The 23,600-nt window shown below is 44.5% G+C and overlaps 1 protein-coding gene across 1 annotated transcript; it reads right to left on the reverse strand.

The window, feature by feature from the left end:
* Positions 1-2,133: 2,133 nt before the first annotated feature.
* LOC139534541 (segment polarity protein dishevelled homolog DVL-2-like) lies at positions 2,134-23,561 on the reverse strand. The gene is made up of 14 exons (XM_071333745.1): positions 23,087-23,561; positions 12,215-12,284; positions 10,719-10,879; positions 9,929-10,038; positions 9,167-9,387; positions 8,973-9,042; positions 8,201-8,340; positions 8,000-8,076; positions 7,811-7,878; positions 7,074-7,205; positions 4,984-5,115; positions 4,615-4,791; positions 4,152-4,385; positions 2,134-3,983 (listed from the first exon to the last, which is right to left on the reverse strand). Exons 1-14 carry the CDS (start codon positions 23,245-23,247, stop codon positions 3,415-3,417), a joined length of 2,322 nt encoding a protein of 773 aa, XP_071189846.1. The 5' UTR covers positions 23,248-23,561; the 3' UTR covers positions 2,134-3,414.
* Between the last annotated feature and the right edge of the window lie 39 nt (positions 23,562-23,600).

Raw genomic sequence — 23,600 nt, forward strand, 5'->3', positions numbered from 1 at the left:
TAAAAGTGCAGGAACTGCAGTCGACTATTGTATTTTTGACACCAAGGTAAAGAAGGTTTCAAGTTGGATATTCAACGGATATTCGCGCTTTCAAATGTCAATAGCTTTCAAACCACTTGAGCCACAGGCTCCAAATAAGTGTCATTATATTTTAAAAATTGCACCGGTCTATTTTCACGATTTGGACATTAATTCGCTTTCCAAAGCTAATAAACATGTGGAAATGTGAGCAGCATTTTGTATTCCTAGTTGAATTAGTTAGGGAGCGTAAAAAAAGTACAAACTTTTTTTACATTCAAATTTCAATAGCTCCTTGGTCATGTGACCTACTTGACTCAAACAAGGTCCAGAATGTCCACTGACTACCCTTCTATATTGCACATCATTTAGTTTGTCCATTTTCATCTCACATGATTTTACATTAATTTTTCCAAATTTAGAATTTCAATGCCTCCTTGGTCATGTGACCTACTGACCTCAAACAAGGTTCAGAATGTCCACTGACTATACCTTCATATCGCACACTCTGTGTCTACTTTCATATCATGCTATTAGACTTAAATCTGTAAACTTTGCAGGCCTTCATTTCACGTGGGTGTTAAACAATTATTTTTTTTTAAGTTAACAAATGTTCCAGCCTCGCAATAACTATCTTTCACATGGACACTGAAAAGATCCGCAAATGTCTGTATGTGGTATGGATCAAGGACAGGAGAGGTGATGTAACAGAGGTGCTTAAAGGAAGGCGCACAGGTAGGCCTCATGAAAAACAATGTTTCATATGCTCTTTTTAAATACAGTAATAGGCAGTGATTTGTTAGTGAGCTTGATAACGTGAAAGAATCCTTTTCATAGCATCACTTTCATATACTGTACATTAAGACAAATCCTTCTACGTTGAGTATTAGAATGCAGTTTACATAACCTGATAATGACTTGATATTTGAGTGCATTCACAACAAGCCACCTGCAGACAACTTACAAAATGCAATATTGCATTTGAGGGTTCGTTTTTCTGATTAAAAGAGTTATTTGATGCATGGCCTACTATTTCTAACTGGGAAAATAAATTTCAGAGTAAAATTATTTTTCCAAAATTGATTTAGGTACATTTTTGTCAAGAGGTATGAGGGTTGTGATACGTGTCATTTAATAGTAAAATCATTTAAGGGATCAATACATTTCTACATTGCTTCCCCAATATCTGCATGAACAATCAGGCCCAGTGTTTTTGGTTGACCCTGCTGGACAGAGAGAAGGAGGAATCGGAACACGCTGCATTCAAATTCAGGTCTTAGTTATTCCATTGTACTGGATCTAATACATATTAGCATTTTACCTACATTCATGAATGTAATATTTTTTTTATGACATACTGTGAAAAACTCTGGGCTGCCGTCTCTGTCACGTTCAGACATGTGCAGAGCAGACAAAGGGGAAGGGTAGCTCTTGACTTGATCCACAGGGGTTCTCTGTAAAGAGAGAGTCATCCAAAAGGCACAGACACACCCCTTGACTTTCAATTGGCACCGTTAACCTGTATGTATTCTCTCCTGATTGCCTCTGTGGTGCACAGTCTGGCAGTCTGACTAAAGTGCCAGAGGTATGAGGAGACACCCTCCTTTGTATTTATGGGAACAAATATTTCCTAACACTTTGGATCCTATTCTTGGACAGTTAGAAGACACAATGCATCAATGCAAACATTTTCTTTTAACTAATTACTGTCCAGACCTATAGGATCTTTGGCTGGCTCTTACCTGTGGCTAGTTTAGGCAGATACTTCTCTTTCTGGGCAGGGTTGCCATACAGCAGGATGCCCTTGAACCTGATGACCACCCAGGGTGATGCCAACGCACAGGTCGTGCATTGGGAGGGAACTACTTGAATTTGTCCAATAACTCCAAACGAAACGTTTTGCAACAGAATCCGACTAATGAATACACCCCAGACTTCGGCAGCACGAGAAAGTCCGGTTTCCTTATTTCAAAGTGGGAAGAGTCAAGAAAATAAAACTTCTTCAAAGAAAATGCATACCATAGCGCCATCTACTGTTCTGGAAAGTTTGTGGACATTAATATTTCTCTAAAATCCATGTACATTCACAAGATATGGTAAAAAAAAGTCTTTCAATTTCAGTCTATTACAAATTTATTCTAAAATACAGAAACAAAAAGTGACAATAATCAAACAAGAAGGACACCAAGGTGACACTACTTCATTTAGCACCTTTATGGTTCGGTTATACATCGTTGTCATCTTCGAAATATTCCTTCGTACAAAATGGATGCTTTCGCGTGTCATTAACATACAAAATATGAGGCAAGAGGATGAGGGGGAATCACAGTTATTTGAAGTGAGAACTCATGATTCAATCCCAAAAGTACAGTTTTTGGTGTGCCTTCGTCAGCCTGAAGTACCATTTCTTATACCACATAGTCCTAGACATGGTCACAGTACATGTTACCCATTCTTGTCATTGAGGTCTTTATCCTCTGATTGCCAGACAGAAGTTTGTCTGTCATTGTTTGACCTATAGCTTCACAAGTTCACTATTCTATACTATTGCATTTACATGGAAGTTATTATAGATATATACAAAGGCAAAAATAATACAATAAGAACTAGTTGGCACACAAATTCATGAAAAAAAAAATAGGCTTGATGAGACATAATACATTTCATAAATGTCTTTTAGGAGGCTAATGGCTGAAAATAAGGCACTTATGAGTCACGTGATACAGCCACAAATGCCATTATCAACACTCAGGTAAATTTGGAAACATGATCAATTTCACCTCCCCCAATATAAAAGAGGAAGTGGCGCCCTCTACTGTCCGAGTCCTCTCAGTACACTTGGCGACAGCTCATTTGGCCAGTTCGTTACTTCAGTCGTTTCAATGAACGACCACCACAGTTACTCACGCCCACCCAGTCAGCCAAACGCTATTAACTAAATGTTGGAGCTAGGAACACAAGCGTTTCACTACAACCGCAATAACATCTGCGAAATATGTGTATGTGACCAATAGAATTTGATTTTGAAATCGGTGATTTCAGAAGCAGAACTAAACCAATACACACACGTTTGAAATGAAACGAGAAGAGTTGCTTTTCTGACATGGAGTCAGGCAGCATGTTTTGGAGTTGCAAGTCAAGATACAGTATGCCAGTATATTCAGAAAAGGGAAACCAGACGTGATGCATTTCATGTCTTTTATGATACTGTGCCAAAATTCCTGACTCACGGTTGAACCCTGTTCTTACCAGACAAGAAATGAGTGACACCAATCTACTAGGTCCTAATCAGACCACAAGTTAATTACCAGCATAGACTAGAATATTCAGTCCCCAAAGAATGAAACTCCTAAACCTCACATCAATAGTCACTCACTTCACACACACGTCTTCAGACTACATGACATCCACAAAGAACTCGCTGGGGTTGCCCATGGCTAGGTGGAAGGACTGGCGCGAGGCCGTAAGCTCGGGGGGAACAGAGCCCAGGTCACGGGTTGGGGGGGCCCCGGGTGGTCCTCCAGGCACAGAGGGGCCCATGCCCGGGTGCATGGGGACCGAGGGGTGCTGCTGGGGGTACTGGTGGGGGTGTCCCATGTTTGGGGGTCCCATGTGTGGGTGTGGGTGCTGGGGCACCATCATCACCATCATAGGGTTGTAGGGCATGGGCATCCCCGGGGGATAGGGCGACATGTGGGGGGGCGGTGGCATGCGGTGATGATGATGATGCGAGCGCTGGGAGGAGTGGCTGTGCTCGCTAGGCGTGGCCGAGCCGTGGCCCCGCCTCAGGCTGCTGCGGACCGAGTATTCTGATTCGCTGCCGCTGCCCGAGCGAGAGTCCCCCCCTTCCCCTCCTCCAGAGGGGGACTTTTCTCCTCCTCCTCCCGCCGTACTGCCTTGACCACCCTTACTGCCTCGTCGCCTCTCACCCCCCTCGCTCCGCGTTGACCCACTGCTCCGGCTCCCTGGGGGGATAAACACAGGGGTTACAACTGATTACAACTGCCAGCTCTCACACATTTATGGTTATTTCTTTAGTTTCCATAATGCAGTCACGATTTGGACATTGGCCACCAATGTGACACCCTTAGCGGACATCTTTCCCTCCTTCCCTACCCCCCCCTTGGTCTTACCTTCACTGTGCTGACTGGCTGTGCCCGTGCTGCCTGGGGCGAAGCTGTAGCTGGACAGCTCGTGGTAGGGTGGGGGCTGGCTGGAGTAGGGGTGGGGGTGGGGGTACTGGAAGGAAGGGAAGGAGTGTAGCAGGGGCCAAGGTGTGGCCCCCGGGAGGGGCAAGGGGGCCAGGGTGTCCTGGTCAGAGGCCCCGCTGGAGCCGTCGTTGTCAATCAGGGACAGGTTGGCCATGTCTGGGGGGGAGAAGTACGGAGGGAGGGGGCGAGGAGAGAGAGAGTTCAACTTTAACTGGTTGAAGAACTAATTTGGCCAAAGGGTTTGAATAAGCTCTTACAGCTATTAAGAAGATATAGGCATTAACCTTTCCACAAATAAATTCATTCAAATAAAAAAATCCAAATCAATATGATTTTTCTTCAGCATAAGTGCCCCCCTAGTACTCACAGTCCCCCTGGTACTCACAGTTCTCACAGTCGCTGAAGTCTCCGAAGATGTAGTAACACTGTTCTGAGAAGGTGATCTTGTTGACCGTGTGGCGGATGAAGCCGGCCTTCAGCAGGTTGCTGGCGTACTTCCTGGCCTCGCGGCGGTCCTGGAAGCCCTCGATGTGGTGGTACAGCCACTCCACCACATCAGAACCTGGATAGACACACACACACACAAAAGAGAGAGAGAGCGAGAGAGAGAGCGAGATCGAGAGAGATGGACAGAGAGTGAGAGGATGAGGAAAGAGTTTGTCATTAGTTTGATCCCTTTAAATGTTTCCTTTTTTATCTTGATACATAGGCCTGACTATGGCCCTCTTAAACCCCCCCCCATGCTCCAACTCACCCAGGAAGGCATTGGGGATGGTGATCTTGAGCCACATCCTGTCTCTGACCTCCAGGCCAGACTCTGGGGAGGCCATGGCCTTAGCCACCGACGCCATGTCAGAGTGCAGGGACAGGTTGAAGTCATCAAAACCTGGAGAGATAGAGAAGGAATAAGCGATACAGAGAAGGAGGGAGAAAAGGAGAGGGGGAGAGAGAAATAAAGAAAATGAGGAAGATAGAGGGAGAAATAAAAGGAGAGAAAGGGAGGTAGGTTTGAGGAGAGAGAGATATAAACTCAGCAAAAAAAGAAACGTCAATTTTTCAGGACCCCATCTTTCAAAGATAATTCGTAAAAATACAAATAACTTCACAGATCTTCATTGTAAAGGGTTTAATCACCGTTTCCCATGCTTGCTCAATGAAAAAGAAACAATTAATGAACATGCACCTGTGGAATGGTCATTAAGACACTAACAGCTTACAGACGGTCGGCAATTAAGGTCACAGTTATGAAAACTTAGGAAACTAAAGAGGCCTTTCTACTGACTCTGAAAAACACCAAAAGTAAGATGCCCAGGGTCCCTGCTCATCTGCATGAACGTGCCTTAGGCATGCTGCAAGGAGGCATGAGGACTGCAGATGTGGCCAGGGCAATAAATTGCAATGTCCGTACTGTGAGACGTAGCTGATCGTCCTCACAGTGGCAGACCACGTGTAACAACACCTGCACAGGATCGGTACATCCAAACATCACACCTGCGGGACAGGTACAGGATGGCAACAACAACTGCCTGAGTTACACCAGGAACGTACAATCCCTCCATCAGTGCTCGGACTGTCCGCAGTAGGCTGAGAGAGGCTGGACTGTGGGCTTGTAGGCCTGTTGTAAGGCAGGTCCTCACCAGACATCACCGGCAACAATATCGTCTATGGGCACAAACCCACCATTGCTGGACCAGACAGGACTGGCAAAAAGTGCTCTTCACTGACGAGTTGCGGTTTTGTCTCACATGGGGTGATGGTCGGATTCGCGTTTATCGTCGAAGGAATTAGCGTTACACTGAGGCCTGTACTCTGGAGTGGGATCGATTTGGAGGTGGAGGGTCCGTCATGGTCTGGGGCGGTGTGTCACAGCATCATTGGACTGAGCTTGTTGTCATTGCAGGCAATCTCAACGCTTTGCGTTACAGGGAAGACATTCTCCTCCCTCATGTGGTACCCTTCCTGCAGGCTCATCCTGACATGACCCTCCAGCATGACAATGCCACCAGCCATACTGCTCGTTCTGTGCGTGATTTCCTGCAAGACAGGAATGTCAGTGTTCTGCCATGGCCAGCGAAGAGCCCGGATCTCAATCCCATTGAGCACGTCTGGGACTGTTGGATCGGAGGGTGAGGGCTAGGGCCATTCCCCCCAGAAATGTCCGGGAACTTGCAGGTGCCTTGGTGGAACAGTGGGGTAACATCTCACAGCAAGAAGTGGCAAATCAGGTGCAGTCCATGAGGAGATGCACTGCTGTACTTAATGCAGCTGGTGGCCACACCAGATACTGACTTACTTTTGACCCCCCCTTTGTTCAGGGGCACATTATTCAATTTCTGTTAGTCACATGACTGTGGAACTTATTCAGTTTATGTCTCAGTTGTTGAATCTTGTTATTTTCATACAAATATTTACACATGTTAAGTTTGCTGAAAATAAACGCAGTTGACAGTGAGAGGACGTTTCTTTTTCTGCTGAGTTTAGAAGGGGATGGGTAAAAATGGAGGGAGGTAGACAGCCATCATTGACCACATAAAAAAAAAAATGTAGACTAGAAGAGAAAGCCAGATGTGGCCGGTGCTTCCTGTGCCAAGGCCGGGTATAAAACGCCTGGCACGCGACAAAGGAATGGATAGACCACAATAAAATAAAAGACAGAGGGTAGAAATGAGAGACACAGAGAGGAAGACAAAGTAAGAGAGAGTAGATTGGGGTCAGTCAAGTGGAGAGAGAAAGAGCGAGAAGATAAATGTTTAAAAGAGTGAGAAAGTTGAAAAGGGAGTGGTAATATGGAGAGAGTAGCTACAGAGAGAGTAGATAAGAAATTAAAGGGCATGCGGTACTCACGTTCTGTCTCAGTGACAGAGGTGGTGGTGATGGTGCTGAGAGCAGAGCTGCCGGTGTAGGGAGGGTAGGCCCCCGCAAGGGCTACCGAATGGCTGACCCATGCTGCTGGGTCTATGGGCCGGATCGGCTCATCTACGGGGGGGGGGGAATACAAGAGATCTCAAAAACATAATTCCTTTGGCATTTCATAGGATAAAGTATTGATGGCCCCACTATACACAGTGTACAAAACATTAGGGACAGCTGCTCTTTCCATGACAGACTGATCAGGTGTATCCAGGTGAAAGCTATGATCCCTTATTGATGTCACTTGTTAAATCCTCTTCAACCGAGACATGGATTGTGTATGTGTTCCATTCAGAGGGTCAAGGGACAAGAAAAGATTTAAGTGCCTGGTGCACCGGTCTGAGTGTCAGAACTGCAACGCTGCTGGGTTTTTCACGCTCAACGGTTTCCTGTGTGTATCAAGAATGGTCCACCACCCAAAGAACATCCAGCCAACTTGACAACTGTGGGAAGCATTGGAGTCAACATGGGCCAGCATCCCTGTGGAACGCTTTCGACACCTTGTAGAGTCCACGCCCCGACAAATGTAGGATGTTCTGAGGGCAAAAAGGGGTGCAACTCAATATTAGGAAGGTGTTCCTAATGTTAAGTACACCCAGTGTCAAAGACCATAGAGACCGAGTAGCTGTACAACTCTATGGTGGAGACGAGGCGTGCAGGCTGCTACTCACTGCGGGGGAGGGTGAAGTAGCCCTGAGGTGACGGGTCCCAGCACTTAGCCACTGTCAGGATGATGGGCCTGAGGGAGAGACAGAAGGACAGGTCGTCATCATCGCATGTCAACTGGCATTTCCCATTGAGCGTAGACAGAAAGGGCTCGACCGTGTAAATGTGCTGATGTCCTTAGGTGTGAAACGCACCCGGGTTTGTGCACGATCTCCCTCAGCACGCGCACCGCGTCGTCGTTGCTCATGTTCTCAAAGTTGATGTCGTTCACCTTGAGGAGAAAGTAGATATGAACGGTCCAATCCTAACTCGAGAAACAAATACCTCATGTAATCAATCACCCGTTATATATGGCTATCTGGTTACCCGTCAGTCACACACACACACACACACACCTGCAGCAGCATGTCCCCGGGTTCGATGCGTCCGTCGGCAGCCACCGCCCCTCCCTTCATGATGGAACCGATATAGATGCCCCCATCCCCTCTCTCGTTACTCTGGCCCACGATGCTGATGCCTAGGAAGTTATACTTCTCTGTGGGAGGGAAGAGGATATCGGTTATTTAATCGCAAACTTTTAGGAAGAAAGTTCCCTGAGATAAAGAACCTCAGAGGTGGTGGTAAGAGTTGGTGAAAAAAAAGTGACAGGAAGTGAAGACAGGAGGAGAGAGACATGGCAGGAGGAGAGAGACATGGCAGGAGGAGAGAGGGGAGGAAGCGATGGTGAGACATGGCAGGAGGAGAGAGACATGGCAGGAGGAGAGAGACATGGCAGGAGGAGAGAGACATGGCAGGAGGAGAGAGACATGGCAGGAAGAGAGAGGGGAGGAAGCGATGGTGAGACATGGAGTTCAGGTCACAGGGCAGAAATGTGTTGGGAGGGGTGGATGTCTATAGCCTGGTAAAGCAGACTGAGCGCTTAAGTTCCATTTCACTTCACAGAATGTGAGCTATTGCTAAGATCAGGCAGGTTTCACCAGGCTATTTCCAGAACGACTGGAGGTTTTTACAAAATGGACGCGCAGAGTACCGGTTAGGTGGTCAAAAATAACGAGTGAAAAAGCTCGACGGTCAAAGAGAGGGTCAGAGAGACGGGTGGAAGATGTAAAAACGGATGACGTGAGAAGGGGAGTGGTGTCGGGGAACAGACGGCGAAACATTACTGACCCATGTTGAGCGTGACGGTGATGATGTTTAGAGACATGGTGGAGTCCGTCACACTGCTGAACGACGACGCCTGGGACAAGAAAGGGGAAAACGCAATAAATTCCAACGCAGAATGGGACATTTCTGACTTAAACGGTTTATGTCGCAAACTTAATTAAAAAATGAAAAGAGGGAAGGACTAGTGCATTATTTACCCTTTCTAGCCTGGGCGGGCGCTGTTTCTTGCGCCTGCGGTGGCGTTTGAGCAGCCTGGACGCCGTGCTCTGCTCTGTGGAGCTGCTGAACCGGCTCATGGTGTCGTCGTCCTCAGAGTCACAGAAACTGGTGGTGTCCAGCTCGCTGCTCATCACCGTGGTAGCGCTCTCATAGCCCGCTAGGTGGCGCTCCATGCGGCTCTGGCCGTTCATCCTAGGCCCTGACGCACCAGAGATCGAGAGAGCGAGAGAAAGGAGAGCGGGGGGAGAAGAGGAACAGAGATAGAGGGTTAACTATGGATTTCATGTTCATTCATGTTATCAATGTCAATTGCTATTACCACTAGAACAAGGGTTGCGTTCAGTAGACAAAACATTTTGAAACGGGAAGCCTGATATTGCCCAATAAAAAACGCTCATTGTCATTTTCCATTGTAAAATGTTCCATTACAGTGCCCTACTGAACATGACCCAGTGCAGTTCCATCATGGTTCGTCAGTAGTTACCACAGCCACAAAGTCCTAAACCCTGCATATTTAAAATGTTTATATTTTTTTACATTAGATTTTAAACCTTAACCACACTGCTAACCTTATGCCTAACCTTAAATTAGGACCAAAAATAACAACCTTGTTTTCATGAATTTTTACGATTTAGCCATTTTGACTTTGTAACTGTTCTATTAGCCATTTTGACTTTGTGGCTGTTCTATGTAGTGGAAACCATCATGTGACAGTAGAGCGGGCGGTGCAGAGTGCTCACCATGTTGCTCCATGGCCTCCCTGTGTCTGGGTCTCTCTCTCCTGAAGGACACCACAGACTCGGTTTCTGTCTGGTCATCCAGGTTCTCCACACTGCCTGCTGCATTGGGACTGCATAGGGGAGAGGGTTAAAGTAGGGAAAACATAGAATTGACTTTGAACGAGAACGTCCGTTCTACTCATTCTAATTCTATGGGTGAATGAAAGATGGTATTGTATGTCGGCTCTGGAACATACATTACTAATAAAACACAAATAGCAGCGCACACCTAACATCTAATAATATAGGCTACATATATTACGACCTATGAGGACAATGTGTACGAATAAGAAGCAATGGATCAAGCCTAGTAGAGGTACTGTATATCACAACTGGGTTCAAATAGCATTTGAAATCTTAATTTTCAAGAATTTTGAGCGATTACTTTAGTCTGCCTTGAGTGTTAGATGGGTGGGTTTGTACTTTTGGGGCCATTCCTCTGGTCCGATTGCACCAGGAAAACTCGATACAGTGCAGCTAATGATTTTAAATACTATCTGAACCCAGGTTTGTGGTGTATTATGACCTAGACAGACAGTAACTAGAACCTGTTCCCAGACCAGGTGCTTACTGTCAATGGGCGGCACAGGCTCAGATCATGTTCAAATTGGCCGTTGTATTTAACAGCAGGTAACATGATAGGCTGGAGTGACTGAGGAATTCTGTCATAGAATACGTTAGATACACTACGAGATTCATTAGATTAGCACACTGATTATTTGGGACTGTGGGAGAGGGTGTGCGCGCATACTGGAACGATGGGGGTCTGGAGTCACCGATGCCCCCGGTCCTCTCGACAGGTGGGGGTGGGAGAGGAGGAGGGGGCGATGGCGGTGGCCGGACTTCTGCTGGGGGCGGAGGAAGGACTGGTGGTACTGGCTCTGCTGCTCCTGGCGTGTCTGATGAAACCAACTGAGGAGAGCGGGAGGGACAGAGATTTGGAAGGGGTGGACAGAGGAGGGAAAGAGGGGAAAAGGAGTTGAAAGGGGATGATAGTGAGGATGGAGGATAAAAAATGTATAAAAAAATACAAATATCAGGTGGAAGAAGAGGAATTATTATTTTAATTTGTTATGTCAGTCAATTTTCTAGGTTGTTAACTTTGTTTTGTTTTTACTCAAAGGGCCTTCAACAGGCCACCAGTTGCCCATCCCTGACCTTGCGCACGGCATCCAATTACCTACTCCCTACAGACCCAACATACTCCTACACAGACCAGTCTGCCTGGAGAGGGGCTAGAAAGCTAACAAACTATCTTTCAACAAAGAGTCTGGGTTTCTATACATTTAAATGTCTCTATGACAAAGGAGACTGAACAATGCATCCATTCAAATGTGTTCTAGTTTCACGGATACAGTTCTGTCCCGAACCTTCCCCTGAAAACCAGTTTGCCGTTTTGATTGAATATCCCCTCTAAGGTGTCAGAGACACAGTGCCACAGAACACTTTCCCCCCTTTCTTTTCTTTAAGCTCTCTTCCTTCCCTCGTTCTTCCAAATGGCTGTTTGACTATAGAGCAGTCATCCCTCTGGGATACTCCATCCTATCACGTGTCGGTCCCTATGGCCTCCTCTCTTTGTCCAACCCTTTTAATCCCTCTCTCTCTCGTTTCTTCTCCTTCATATGCACTTAGCAGATGTTTTCCTCCCGACCGGGACAAGTCACAATGTTTTGTCTGCAGGACTCATATCCTGCATGTTCTTTAGGGTAGGTAATATGATCATAAGTGAAGACATTTTGAGGATGTAGGAAATACCTTGGTTCTGTCAGTGTTACATTCACAGACCAAGGTGTTCATGATAGTGGGTTTTCGTCAGTGTTCTATTAGTAGTTAAAGCAGGGTCACAGCCACAGAGGTCGGTGAAGAAATGGCCGCCATGTTGGTACCAAACGTTCCATGTCAACAACGTTCTAATTGGCATTCTTAGAAGATCATGCAATGGTCTTGGAACTTGACGCCAATATGGAGATGGTTTGAAAACTCTGAAACTCAGACCGAGTTTGCCAGAGTCTGTAGCCTACATCTCTGGCTCTGGTTCAAAGGTCACTTTGAGCAGTTTATGATACATTTGAACTGCTAGGTCCAATTCAGCACTATTGTTCCGACTTGGGAACTTGACTTTTACAATTCGGTCCTGGAAAAATAGTTGAGCAATTCAGGAGTTCCCCCTCTGTCTCCCTTCCACTGCTGGCCTTTCACTGGTCCAAGATAGCTGTGGACCGTCTACCTCTCCCAGTTTGCCCTTACCCATGACACCACTCGTCCGTTGAAGCAGGGGAGCTTGGCACTGTCGTCTGAGATCTCTTCCTTCACCACCCTAAAAAAAAAGAAAAAGAGGAAAAGAAAGAGAGATTAGGCTAAGTGAAAACACAGAGACAAACACATACTGTAAACCCATAACGCAGAGACCGACGTGAAAGAGCAACACGAGGACACCACAGTGTTTCCCGATGACTCAGCGTCCTTACCGAACCACAACGGAGACAGATACACACTCCCTACAATCACGTCTGCAACTCACGGACCAGACAATGTTTCTCGAGACTTAGACATCCATCACTTCTTTTCCTCTGCGTCCACAAGGTTAGTGAGACAGAGTCTGCTGTGTAATATTTGTCTGTCTGAGCCACTATGTTATTACTGCAGTACTTAGTACTCATGTCTAGCTCAGGTCCCGTGTAGAGGAAACATTTAACTGACTGCCTAAAGACTTACAGCTAAGCTTTTTCATCTTCATTTGCCTCTACGCCTGATGTTTTGTGTGTGTGGTTTGGTTGGCTAGTGTGTGTGTGTGTGTACACATGCACCATTTTGTGTGTGTGTGTGGGGGGGGGGGGGGGGGGGGGCGTGTAGTATGGTCGGCTCTGCCCCACTCTGAGGTTTTGTAAGCAGCTGTTGAGGGTTGGTTTTGTGGGTGAGTGTGAGCAGCTGTTGTTTTGAGTGTAAGCAGCACAGGGCCAGATTGTGGTGGGCACCGGGGAGGCATGTCACAGGGAGGAGGCGGGCCTTGTGTGACAGTGCTGGAGTGGGTGAATGTGAGAACCCGTCTTTACCCCCTATTGTGCCCTCTTTCTCTTTCCCACTTTCTCATCTCTCGCTCTGTCTCTTTCAATCCTTTCGGTTGCCCTCTTTCTCTTGCCCTCGGTCTATCCTGTTCTTTCTTGCTAAGAGGGCAGACTCAGATTGCATCCAGAAAGGGACAGATGCAACATTCTATCCCTAACAGGGTAATAGTCTGCATACCTCACCATTCCAAACAAAATGACCTCACCTCAAACTATTTCACCAACTCACTCGAAAATGTCTCAAACAACACAAACACATCTTGGAAATTCAGAATCCCATTGGAATCCTGAAACCTGAAATTCTTGCCCAGCACCTCCCTCCTAGCCGTTACTTATTTGCCTCGCACATCCCAAACAAACACACGTTTTTTTCTCCCATCTACTAATCTCTCGCACAGCACAGCACACCCACAACCACCATTCACTTCCACTACCCCTCTCCCCCTGCTACCACTCCTCTCTCTTCCTGTTGATTCTGCCACGGCCAGACACCAAGCAAATGGCCTCTGTCCAACCCTAGGTCCCCGATCTGGTCTGCTCTGTTCCACAATGCTCAGCTCTGCTCTGACTGCCACACACAGCCAGTCTGACAGCTGGCTCGCACTGCGGTTGTGATAGAAGTAGACTTAGGTCTAACGAACCCAGGAGTCAGACACTTCCAACTGCTTGACTACAACTCACATAAAAATAAAAATAAATGGATTTAACCTTTATTTAACTAGGCAAGTCAGTTAATAAATTCTTATTTACAATGAGGGCCAACCCCGGCCAAACCATAACGACGCTGGACCAATTGTGTGCCACCCTATGGGACTCCCAATCACGGCCGGTTGTGATACAGCCTGGAATCGAATCAGGGTCTGTAGTGACGTCTCTCGCACTGAGATGCGGTGCCTTATACCGCTGTGCCACCCGGGAGCCCCACTAATGAAGCAGGAGCATTTGATTGTTTTAGTGCCTGTTTTAATAACATAACGTTTTGGTTTCGTGTTCAGTAACATCCGAGAGAGACATCAAAGTACGTTTTACTAACTTTACAAAACTTAAGCAGTTTAACTGCAAGTAATGAGTTTAACAGAAGCCCTAGGTCTCATAAGTCAAACTCCCAACACAAACATGCATTCCATTCAACCTAGGGAAGTGCACGACTGACAGGCAGCCACCAAAGAAAGATTAATTGCGAGAGGAGACAGCTCTTTCAGGCTGGAGGATTTAAAATGGGAGAAAAGAAGGAGAGAGAGAGAGAGAGAGGAGAAAGGGAGGTATACAGGGGTTGCAGCCAGCCAAGCTAGGGTGTTAGGGGAGACACAAACTTGGTCCAGTTCCCAAAAGGGAAGAAAAGCTGAGGATTTCACAGAGAGAGAAATGGGAATTAGTGATGAGAAGAGCCAGGGTAATAGCCAGGGTGAGAAGGGTTTTTCTTCATTGTGGTGTCCAATGTAAAGACAGTATTTATTTCCCGGAAGTTATGCTTTGACCCATATTTGGATACTAGTATTTTTGCCTGGTCTTAGCTATGAGAGATCAGGAGGGGTGTGATGGATAGAGAGTAGAGGTCGACCGATTATGATTTTTCAACGCCGATACCGATTATTGGAGGACCAAAAAAAGCCGATACCGATTAATCGTTTTTGTTGTTGTTTGAAATAATGACAATTACAACAATACTGAATGAACACTTATTTTAACTTAATATAATACACCAATAAAATCAATTTAGCCTCAAATAAATTATGAAACATGTTCAATTTGGTTTAAATAATGCAAAAACATAGGGTTGGAGAAGAAAGTAAAAGTACAATATGTGCCATGTAAAAAAGCTAACGTTTAAGTTCCTTGCTCAGAACATGAGAACATATGAAAGCTGGTGGTTCCTTTTAACATGAGTCTTCAATATTCCCAGGTAAGAAGTTTTTGGTTGTAGTTATTATAGGAATTACAGGACTATTTCTCTCTATACGATTTGTATTTCATATATCTTTGACTATTGGATGTTCTTATAGGCACTTTAGTATTGCCAGTGTAACAGTATAGCTTCCATCCCTCTCCTCGCCCCTACCTGGGCTCGAACCAGGAACACATCGACAACAGCCACCCTCGAAGCAGCGTTACCCATGCAGAGCAAGGGGAACAACTACTCCAAGTCTCAGAGCGAGTGACTTTTGAAATACTATTAGCGCACACCCCGCTCACTAGTTAGCCATTTCACATCGGTTACACCAGCCTAATCTCGAGAGTTGATAGGCTTGAAGTCATAAACAGCGCAATGCTTGAAGCATTGCGAAGAGCTGCTGGCAAATGCACGAAAGTGCTGTTTGAATGAATGCTTACGAGCCTGCTGGTGCCTACCATCGCTCAGTCAGACTGCTCTATCAAATCATAGACTTAATTATAACATAATAACACACAGAAATACGAGCCTTTGGTCATTAAAATGGTCGACTCCAGAAACGATCATTTCGAAAACAAAACGTTTATTCTTTCAGTGAAATACAGAACCGTTCCGTATTTTATCTAAAGGATGGCATCCCTAAGTCTAAATATTGCTGTTACACTGTACAACCTTCAATGTTATGTCATAATTATGAACAATTCTGGCAAATTAATTACGGCCTTGGTTAGGAATAAATGGACTTCACACAGTTCGCAATGAGCCAGGCGGCCCAAACTGCTGCATATACCCTGACTGCTTGCACGGAACGCAAGACAAGTGACACAAATTCCCTAGTTAAAAGAAAGTCATGTTAGCAGGCAATATTAACTAAATATGCAGGTTTAAAAAATATATACTTGTGTATTGATTTTAAAGAAAGGCATTGATGTTTATGGTTAGGTACATTGGTGCAACGACAGTGCTTTTTTCGCAAATGCGCTTGTTAAAAAGTAGGCTGTGATCCAATGAGAAATTAACAGGCACCGCATCGATTATATGCAACGCAGGACACGCTAGATAAACTAGTAATATCATCAACCATGTGTAGTTAACTAGTGATTATGTTAAGATTGAATTTTTTTTATAAGATAAGTTTAAATGCTAGCTAGCAACTTACCTTGGCTTCTTGCTGCCCTCGCGTAACAGGTAGTCACAGCCTGCCACGCAGGCTCCTCGTGGAGTGCAATGTAAGGCAGGTGGTTAGAGCATTGGACTAGTAACCGGATGGTTGCAAAAATGAATCCCCGAGCTGACAAGGTAAAAATCTGTTGTTCTGCCCCTGAACAAGGCAGTTAATCCACCGTTCCTAGACCGTCATTGAAAATAAGAATGTGTTCTTAACTGAACTTCCTAGTTAAATAAAGGTGTAAAAAAATAACAATAAAAAAAATTGGCCATTCCGATTAATCTGTCAACCTCTAATAGAGAGATGGTTTGGCTTTCTTTATGCAGTCATTGACCCCCCACATTCCCTACCTCTTTTATAGGCGACAGTCATAAAATTGGGTAACGTTATGGGACATTGTGCTTATTGAATTCAATTAAATACTATTAAAATAGCCTAACAGGCCAACCAAATGTGTCACCTTGTTGCATTAACTGTCTAAAGATATAATCACATACCCCTATTCCAAACATCAGATCAACTCAAGCGTTTCCCCCTTCTCATGACACTTATTTTCTCCCACTAGACAATTTTGTAACTAATTGGCGACAGATTTTCACGCGAATATTCTAAAATATACATAAATAAAATATGCAAATTTCCCACCAGAGATGTGTTTCCATCAAATTTACTTGTGCGGATAAGTCTGTGCGTGCTGACGTAGGACACGTAAAATTTGTTATCCCATGTACCGAATAAAAAATAATAAGTCAAACGGGTTTCCATCGCATTTTCAACTCTACTGATGGTTTTGGCACAAAATTTTTTGCGTTAAGTAGCAAATTGGCATGTGAACTCTAGCCAACAGCTCGCAGATAGTGCGGGTATAGCCTGCATGAGATTATTATGGACAGAATAGCAACAATATTTGCCAAACATCAATAATAATATGCCACCAGAATAAGCCCCTTGATAATTATTGGAAAGGGACACCCTGTGAAGTTAACAGCATGCTTTCCCGAGTCGTAGTGGGACGACTACACAACATGTAGTTACTCCAAATTTACTTCGATATGATGGTTATTACATCCATATAAAAGCATTTCCAGCTACATTTCTCAGACAGAAAAAGACCCCACCTTGTCTAGCGTATATATAGTTTACAGACAAATTTGCTGTTTCCATTGGGCCAGTCGCGACATTTTTTTATCCGACATGTACTTTACTCGCATAAAAAGGTTGTATGGAAACCTGGTTATTAACCGCTAACCAGGTTTCCATCCAAACTTTTCATGTGAGTAAAGTACATGTCGGATAAAAAAGTACCACAACAGACCTGACGGAAACAAAAAAAAAATTTCTTCTTATGGATCAAATCGCTTTAGCGGGATCGATTTGACAACATCCGGTGAAATGGCAGAGCGCCAAAATCAAATCAAATCACTATAAATATTATACTTTCGTGAAATCACACATGCAATACACCAAATTAAAGCTACACTTGTTGTGAATCCAGCCGCAGTGTCAGATTTCAAAAAGGCTTTACGGCGAAAGCAAACCGTGCTATTATCTGAGGACAGCACCCCATCAAACAAAGACAGACAATTATAATTCAACCCGCCAGGCGCGACACAAAAATAAATAAAAAAAATATATTTCATGCCTTACCTTTGATGAGCTTCTTCTGTTGGCACTCCAATATGTCCCATAAACATCACAAATGGTCCTTTTGTTCGATTAATTCCATCGTTATATATCCAAAATGTCCATTTATTTGGCACGTTTCATCCAGAAAAACACTGGTTCCAACGCACGCTACATGACTACAAAATATCTCATTAGTTACCTGTAATCTTTGTCCAAACATTCCAAACAACTTTCGTAATACAACTTTGGGTATTTTTTTATGTAAATAATCGATAAAATTTTAGACGGGAGAAACTGTGTTCAATACCGGACGAAAACAAAGAAAGCATGTTCTAGGTCGCGAGCAGCAAATCATTAGAGTGCACCTGGAGTGACACAGGAAAATAACAGGGCTACCTCTTCATTTCTCTAAAGAAAAACATCAACCAATTTCTAAAGACTGTTGACATCTAGTGGAAGCTATAGCAACTGCATGAATATTTCTATTAAAACGGCCTTGCCATAGAAAACCAATTGACCTAAAAAAAAAATCCCTGGATGGATTGTGCTCGGGGTTTCACCTGCCAAATCAGCTTTTGTTATACTCACAGACTTTATTCAAACAGTTTTAGAAACTTTAGAGTGTTTTCTATCCAAATATACAAATTGTATGCATATCCAAGCTTCTGGGCCTGAGTAGCAGGCAGTTTACTTTGGGCACACCTTTCATCCGGACGTGAAAATAGCACCCCCAAGCCATAAGAAGTTTTAAGTAAACTTTCCAAATGTCGACAAAACAAAATACACTAGACAAGGTGGAATCTTTTTGGGTCTGGAAAATTAATTATGCGAGAAATGTCGCTGGAAACACTTTTATGCACATGTAATGATAATAATCATCATATCGAAGTAACTTTGGGAGTCACGCAATTACGTGTGGTCCACCCACTAAGACTTGTAAGGAAAGCATGCAGTTTATTAGGCTACAGATGAAATAAGTTACGATGAACTTCACAGGGTGTTGAAAGTGCAAGGTGATTAACTTGATGCTCCTTTCTAATAAATATTGAGGGTCTTATTCTGGTGACATGATCAAATGCCGTTTGAAAAATCAAAATAATCTCGCTCTTTTGTCCATAATAATCTCATGTAGGCTATGCCTGCACTGTATATCTGCAAGCTGTTCGCTAGAACGCATGTGCCAATACTAGAGTGGGCACACTCACTATATAACACAAACATTTTATAAAGGAAGCGGATCCTTTGTTCGGACCACCAACCAGGACATTGGATATAATCAAAAAGGCTGACCCAAAACAACGTTGCTGCAGAAGAGTTAGACGGAGCGGCCTCCTGGTCAGACTTCGAAGGCATGCACACCACCCACCGTTTCCGAGTATATTACTCGCCAATGTCCAGTCTCTAGACAGCAAGGTAGACAATTAGGGCATGTGTTGCCTTCCAGAAAGACAGAGATTGTAACGTTCTCTGTTTCACAGAAACATGGCTCTCTCGGGATATGTTGTCAGAGGCAGTACAGCTACCGGGTTTCTTCATGCATCGCGCCGACAGAAATAAACATCTCTCTGGGAAGAAGAAGGGCGGGGGTGAAGGCTTCATGATTAACTTCTCTAGGATAGGGTGCAGAGTTTTCACTTAGGGAAAAATAGCGTGCGCAATTTCAACTTCGTGCTACTCATCCCCAGAATATAAGATATGCATATAATTAGTAGATTTGGATAGAAAACACTCTGAAGTTTCTAAAACAGTTTGAATCATATCTGTAAGTATAACAGAACTTATATAGCAGTCAAAACCCTGAGGACTAACTTTTTTATTGTTCAGTTCCTCTATGTTCAATGGATTGTGTTGGGCAAACCAGAATTCTAATCAGTAAATGCGCAGTTTCTACTGCTTCCACTGGATGTCGCCATTGTATGGAAAATGGTTAAGGTTTTTTCATAGTGAGGTGAAAACGATATTAACCCGGAAGTGGAGTGACGTCGTTTGTTTATGTTTGAGATTTGGGCAAGAAATGAAATGTTCCGTGAGTTTGTTGATATCCTGTATTGAAAACAGATTGACCTGTCTTCAATTTGATCGATTATTAACGTTTACAAATACCTTAAGCTGTATTACAAAAGTACTTTGAAATGTTTTGGCAAAGTTTAGAGGTAATTTTTTGTTAGATATTGTGTCGTGATTTTGCTCAAATTGAACGCTGTTTTTCCTGGTACAACGGCGCCAAATAAATGGACAATTTGGATATATATGGACGGAATTAATCGAACTAAAGGACCACTTGTGATGTTTATGGGACATATTGGAGTGCCAACAAAAGAATCTCATAAAAGGTAATGCGTTTTTTATATTTTATTTCTGCGTTTTGAGTAGCGCCGGCATGGTTGAAATATGCTTCTCTCTCTGTTTACTATGGTGTATCCTCAGATAATAGCATCGTTTGCTTTCGCCGAAAAGCCTTTTTGAAATCTGACATGTTGGCTGGATTCACAACGAGTGTAGCTTTAATTTGATATCTTATATGTGTGATTTAATCAAGTTTAATTTTATATAATTTTTTTGAATTTGGCGCTCTACATTTTGACATGGCTGTTGGGACGCAAGCGTCCCATCTATCCCAGAGAGGTTAATGACTCGTGGTGTAATCATAACAACATACAGGAACTCAAATCCTTTTGTTCACCTGACCTAGATTTCCATACAACCAAATGCAGACCATATTATCTCCCAAGAGAATTTTCATCGGTTATCGTCACAGCTGTGTATATCCCCCTCAAGCGTATACCACAACAGCCCTCAAGGAACTTCACTGGACTTTATATAAACTGGAAACCATATATCCTGAGGTTGCATTTATTGTAGTTGGGGATTTTAACAAAGCAAATTTGAAAACAAGGCTACCTAAATTCTATCAGCACATTGTTTGTAGCACTCGCGTGGGAAATACACTGGACCACTGCTACTCTAACTTTCTTGATGCATACAAGGCCCTCCCCTGCTCTCCCTTGGGCAAATCCGACCACGACTTAATTTTGCTCCTACCGTCCTACAGGCAGAAACTCAAACAGGATGTACCCATGACAAGAACCATTCAATGCTGGTCTGACCAATCGGAATCCACGCTTCAAGATTGTTTTGATCACTCAGACGGAAATGTTCCGGGCAGCCTCAGAGAATAACATTGATTTATGAGCTGATTCGGTGAGTGAGTTTATAAGGAAGTGCATTGGAGATGTTGTACCCTCTGTGACTATTAAAATCTACCCTAACCAGAAATGTTGGATAGATGGCGGCATTCGCACAAACCTGAAAGCGCGAATCACCGCATTTAACCATGGAAAGACGACTGGGAATATGGCCGAACATAAACAATGTACTTATTCCCTCCGTAAGGCAATCAAACAAGCGAAATGTCATTATAGGGACAAAGTGAAGTCGCAATTCAATGGCTCAGACACGAGACGTATGTGGCAGGGTCCACATGCAATTACGGACTACAAAAAGAAAACCAGCCACGTCACGGACACCGACGTCTTGCTTCCAGACAAACTAAACACCTTCTTTGCCTGCTTTGAGGATAATACAAGGCCACCGACGCTTCCCGCTACCAAGGACTGCGGGCCCCCCCTCTCCTTCTCCGTGGCCGATGTGAGTAAGATATTTAAATGTGTCAACCCTTGCAGGGCTGCTGTCCTGGACGGCACCCTAGCCGCATCCTCAGAGCATGCGCAGACCAGCTGGCTGGTGTATTTACGGACATATTCAATCACTCCCTATCCCAGTCTGCTGTCCCTACATGCTTCAAGATGGCCACAATTGTTCCTGTACACAAGAAAGCAAAGGTAACTGAACTAAATGACTATCGCCCCGTAGCACTCACTTCTGTCATCATGAAGTGCTTTGAGAGACTAGTCAAGGATCATATCACCTCCAGCTTACCTTCCACCCTAGACCCACTTCAGTTTGCATACCGCCCCAACAGGTCCACAGACGATGTAATCGCCATCACACTGCCCTATCCCATCTGGACAAGAGGAATACCCATGTAAGAATGTTGTTCATCGAGTACAGCTCAGCATTCAACACTATAGTACCCTCCGAGCTCATCATTAAGCTTGAGGCCCTGGGTCTCAACCCCACCCTGTGCAATTGGGTCCTGGACTATCTGACGGGCCACCCCCAGGTGGTGAGGGTAGGAAACATCTCCACTTCGCTGATCCTCAACACTGGGGCCCCATAAGGGTGCGTGCTAAGCCCCCTCCTGTACTCCCTGTTCACCCATGACTGCGTGGCCATGCACGCCTCCAACTCAATCATCAAGCTTGCAGACGACAACAGTAGTGGGCTTGATTACCAACAACGACGAGACAGCCTACAGGGAGGAGGTGAGGGCACTCGGAGTGTGGTGTCAGGAAAACAACCTCTCACTCAACATCAACAAAACAAAGGAGATGATCGTTGACTTCAGGAAACAGCAGAAGGAGAACCCCCCTATCGACGGGACAGCAGTGGAGAAAGTGGAAAGTTTTAAGTTCCTTGGCGTACACATCACAGACAAACTGAAATGGTCCACCCACACAGACAGTGTGGTGAAGAAGGCGCAACAATGCCTCTTCAACCTCAGGAGGCTGAAGAAATATGGCTAGTCACCTAAAACCCTCCCAAACTTTTACAGATGCACAATTGAGAGCATCTTGTTGGGCTGTATCACCGCCTGGTACGGCAACTGCACCGCCCTCAACCGCAGGGCACTCCGGAGGTTGGTGTGGTCTGCACAACACCAATAAACCCCACAGAAGGGGTGGGGCCGACAACAGCAGCTGGCTAGCCTAACAGTGTCGCGTTCATGCAGGAACCAATGGGATGCTCGAGGGGGGAGTGTTCATGAAGGAACCATTTGGAAGCTCGAGGGGGTGGGGCAGGAACGCCCCGAATTGCACACCATTTAATTGTTATGTGCACAATATCATTGCGCACAGCCTTTTATTGCGCACAGCTGCAACAGGTCCATTTGATAGAAACATCTCTGGTGGGAAAATGCGCATGTTTTTTTACGCAGTTTTATTAATATTCGCATGAAAATGTGTAAACCTAGTTACTTAATGACACCTTTCATTTGCAACATTGGATCATGCAAGTTGATCCAGTTAAATGGTTACTAGTTAACTTAGCTATTGTAACTAACGTTAACAAAGTGTAGCAACAGTTCACCCTTTGTGTCTTTGGGAGTATAGTCAAAGATAAATAGACTTTGCAACAATGCATCTAATCAACTACTGGACTCGGTTGGTTTTCTTCTTTATCATCATAATTTGCCTGAAACCCACAACGCGACACCGCACAATCATGCATCACTGGCTCTCACTTACCCGAAGTCCTGGTCCATAGACTTAAAGAAGAATTTGTAGTTGGGCTTGTTCAAGACCTGTTTAAAATCCAACAAAGTGATATTTTCGGCAGGAATCTGAATCTTCACCAAATACGGCGTCTCCTCCTCGTCGATGTGGTATATTATTTTGGTTTCCGCCATTTCACCAGCAACTTTTTTTTCAGCTGTACCACACAAACTATGGAAGAGAAAGGTAGCTAGTTAGCTAACACTAGCTATGCTAACGGGAGAAGGGGGGTGAGGAGAAGTGCTCTTACAACACTAGCCAGCAGTGAGTTTGCCCTGGCCAGAACTAATAAAAAAAGATGAACATCTACTTATATCACGAACATATCGCCTTAGTTTATATCCCCCAAAGAAAAATATATAATTCCCTAACGGCGAAGGGATTAAAAACCACGCACACGCTACATTCACAAGATCCGCTACCCACAACTTCTCCCCCAACAAAAACACAAGGGGGGGTCTAAAACTTTTCTCTCGACTATTTCAAG

This window comes from Salvelinus alpinus, chromosome 11 (genome assembly GCF_045679555.1).
Source record: "Salvelinus alpinus chromosome 11, SLU_Salpinus.1, whole genome shotgun sequence".
Taxonomy (NCBI): Eukaryota; Metazoa; Chordata; class Actinopteri; order Salmoniformes; family Salmonidae; genus Salvelinus; species Salvelinus alpinus.

What these genes read in the sequence shown, in the direction of transcription:
- LOC139534541 (XM_071333745.1), bottom strand. Translation starts at nt 23,247, where the DNA reads ATGGCGGAAACCAAAATAATATACCACATCGACGAGGAGGAGACGCCG. An exon ending in CTCTGTCACTGAGACAGAAC is followed by an intron (nt 5,116 to 7,073) that starts GTGAGTACCGCA and finishes CTATCTCTCCAG; the next exon opens with GTTTTGATGACTTCAACCTG. An exon ending in CTTCAGCGACTGTGAGAACT is followed by an intron (nt 4,386 to 4,614) that starts GTGAGTACCAGG and finishes TCTCCCCCCCAG; the next exon opens with ACATGGCCAACCTGTCCCTG.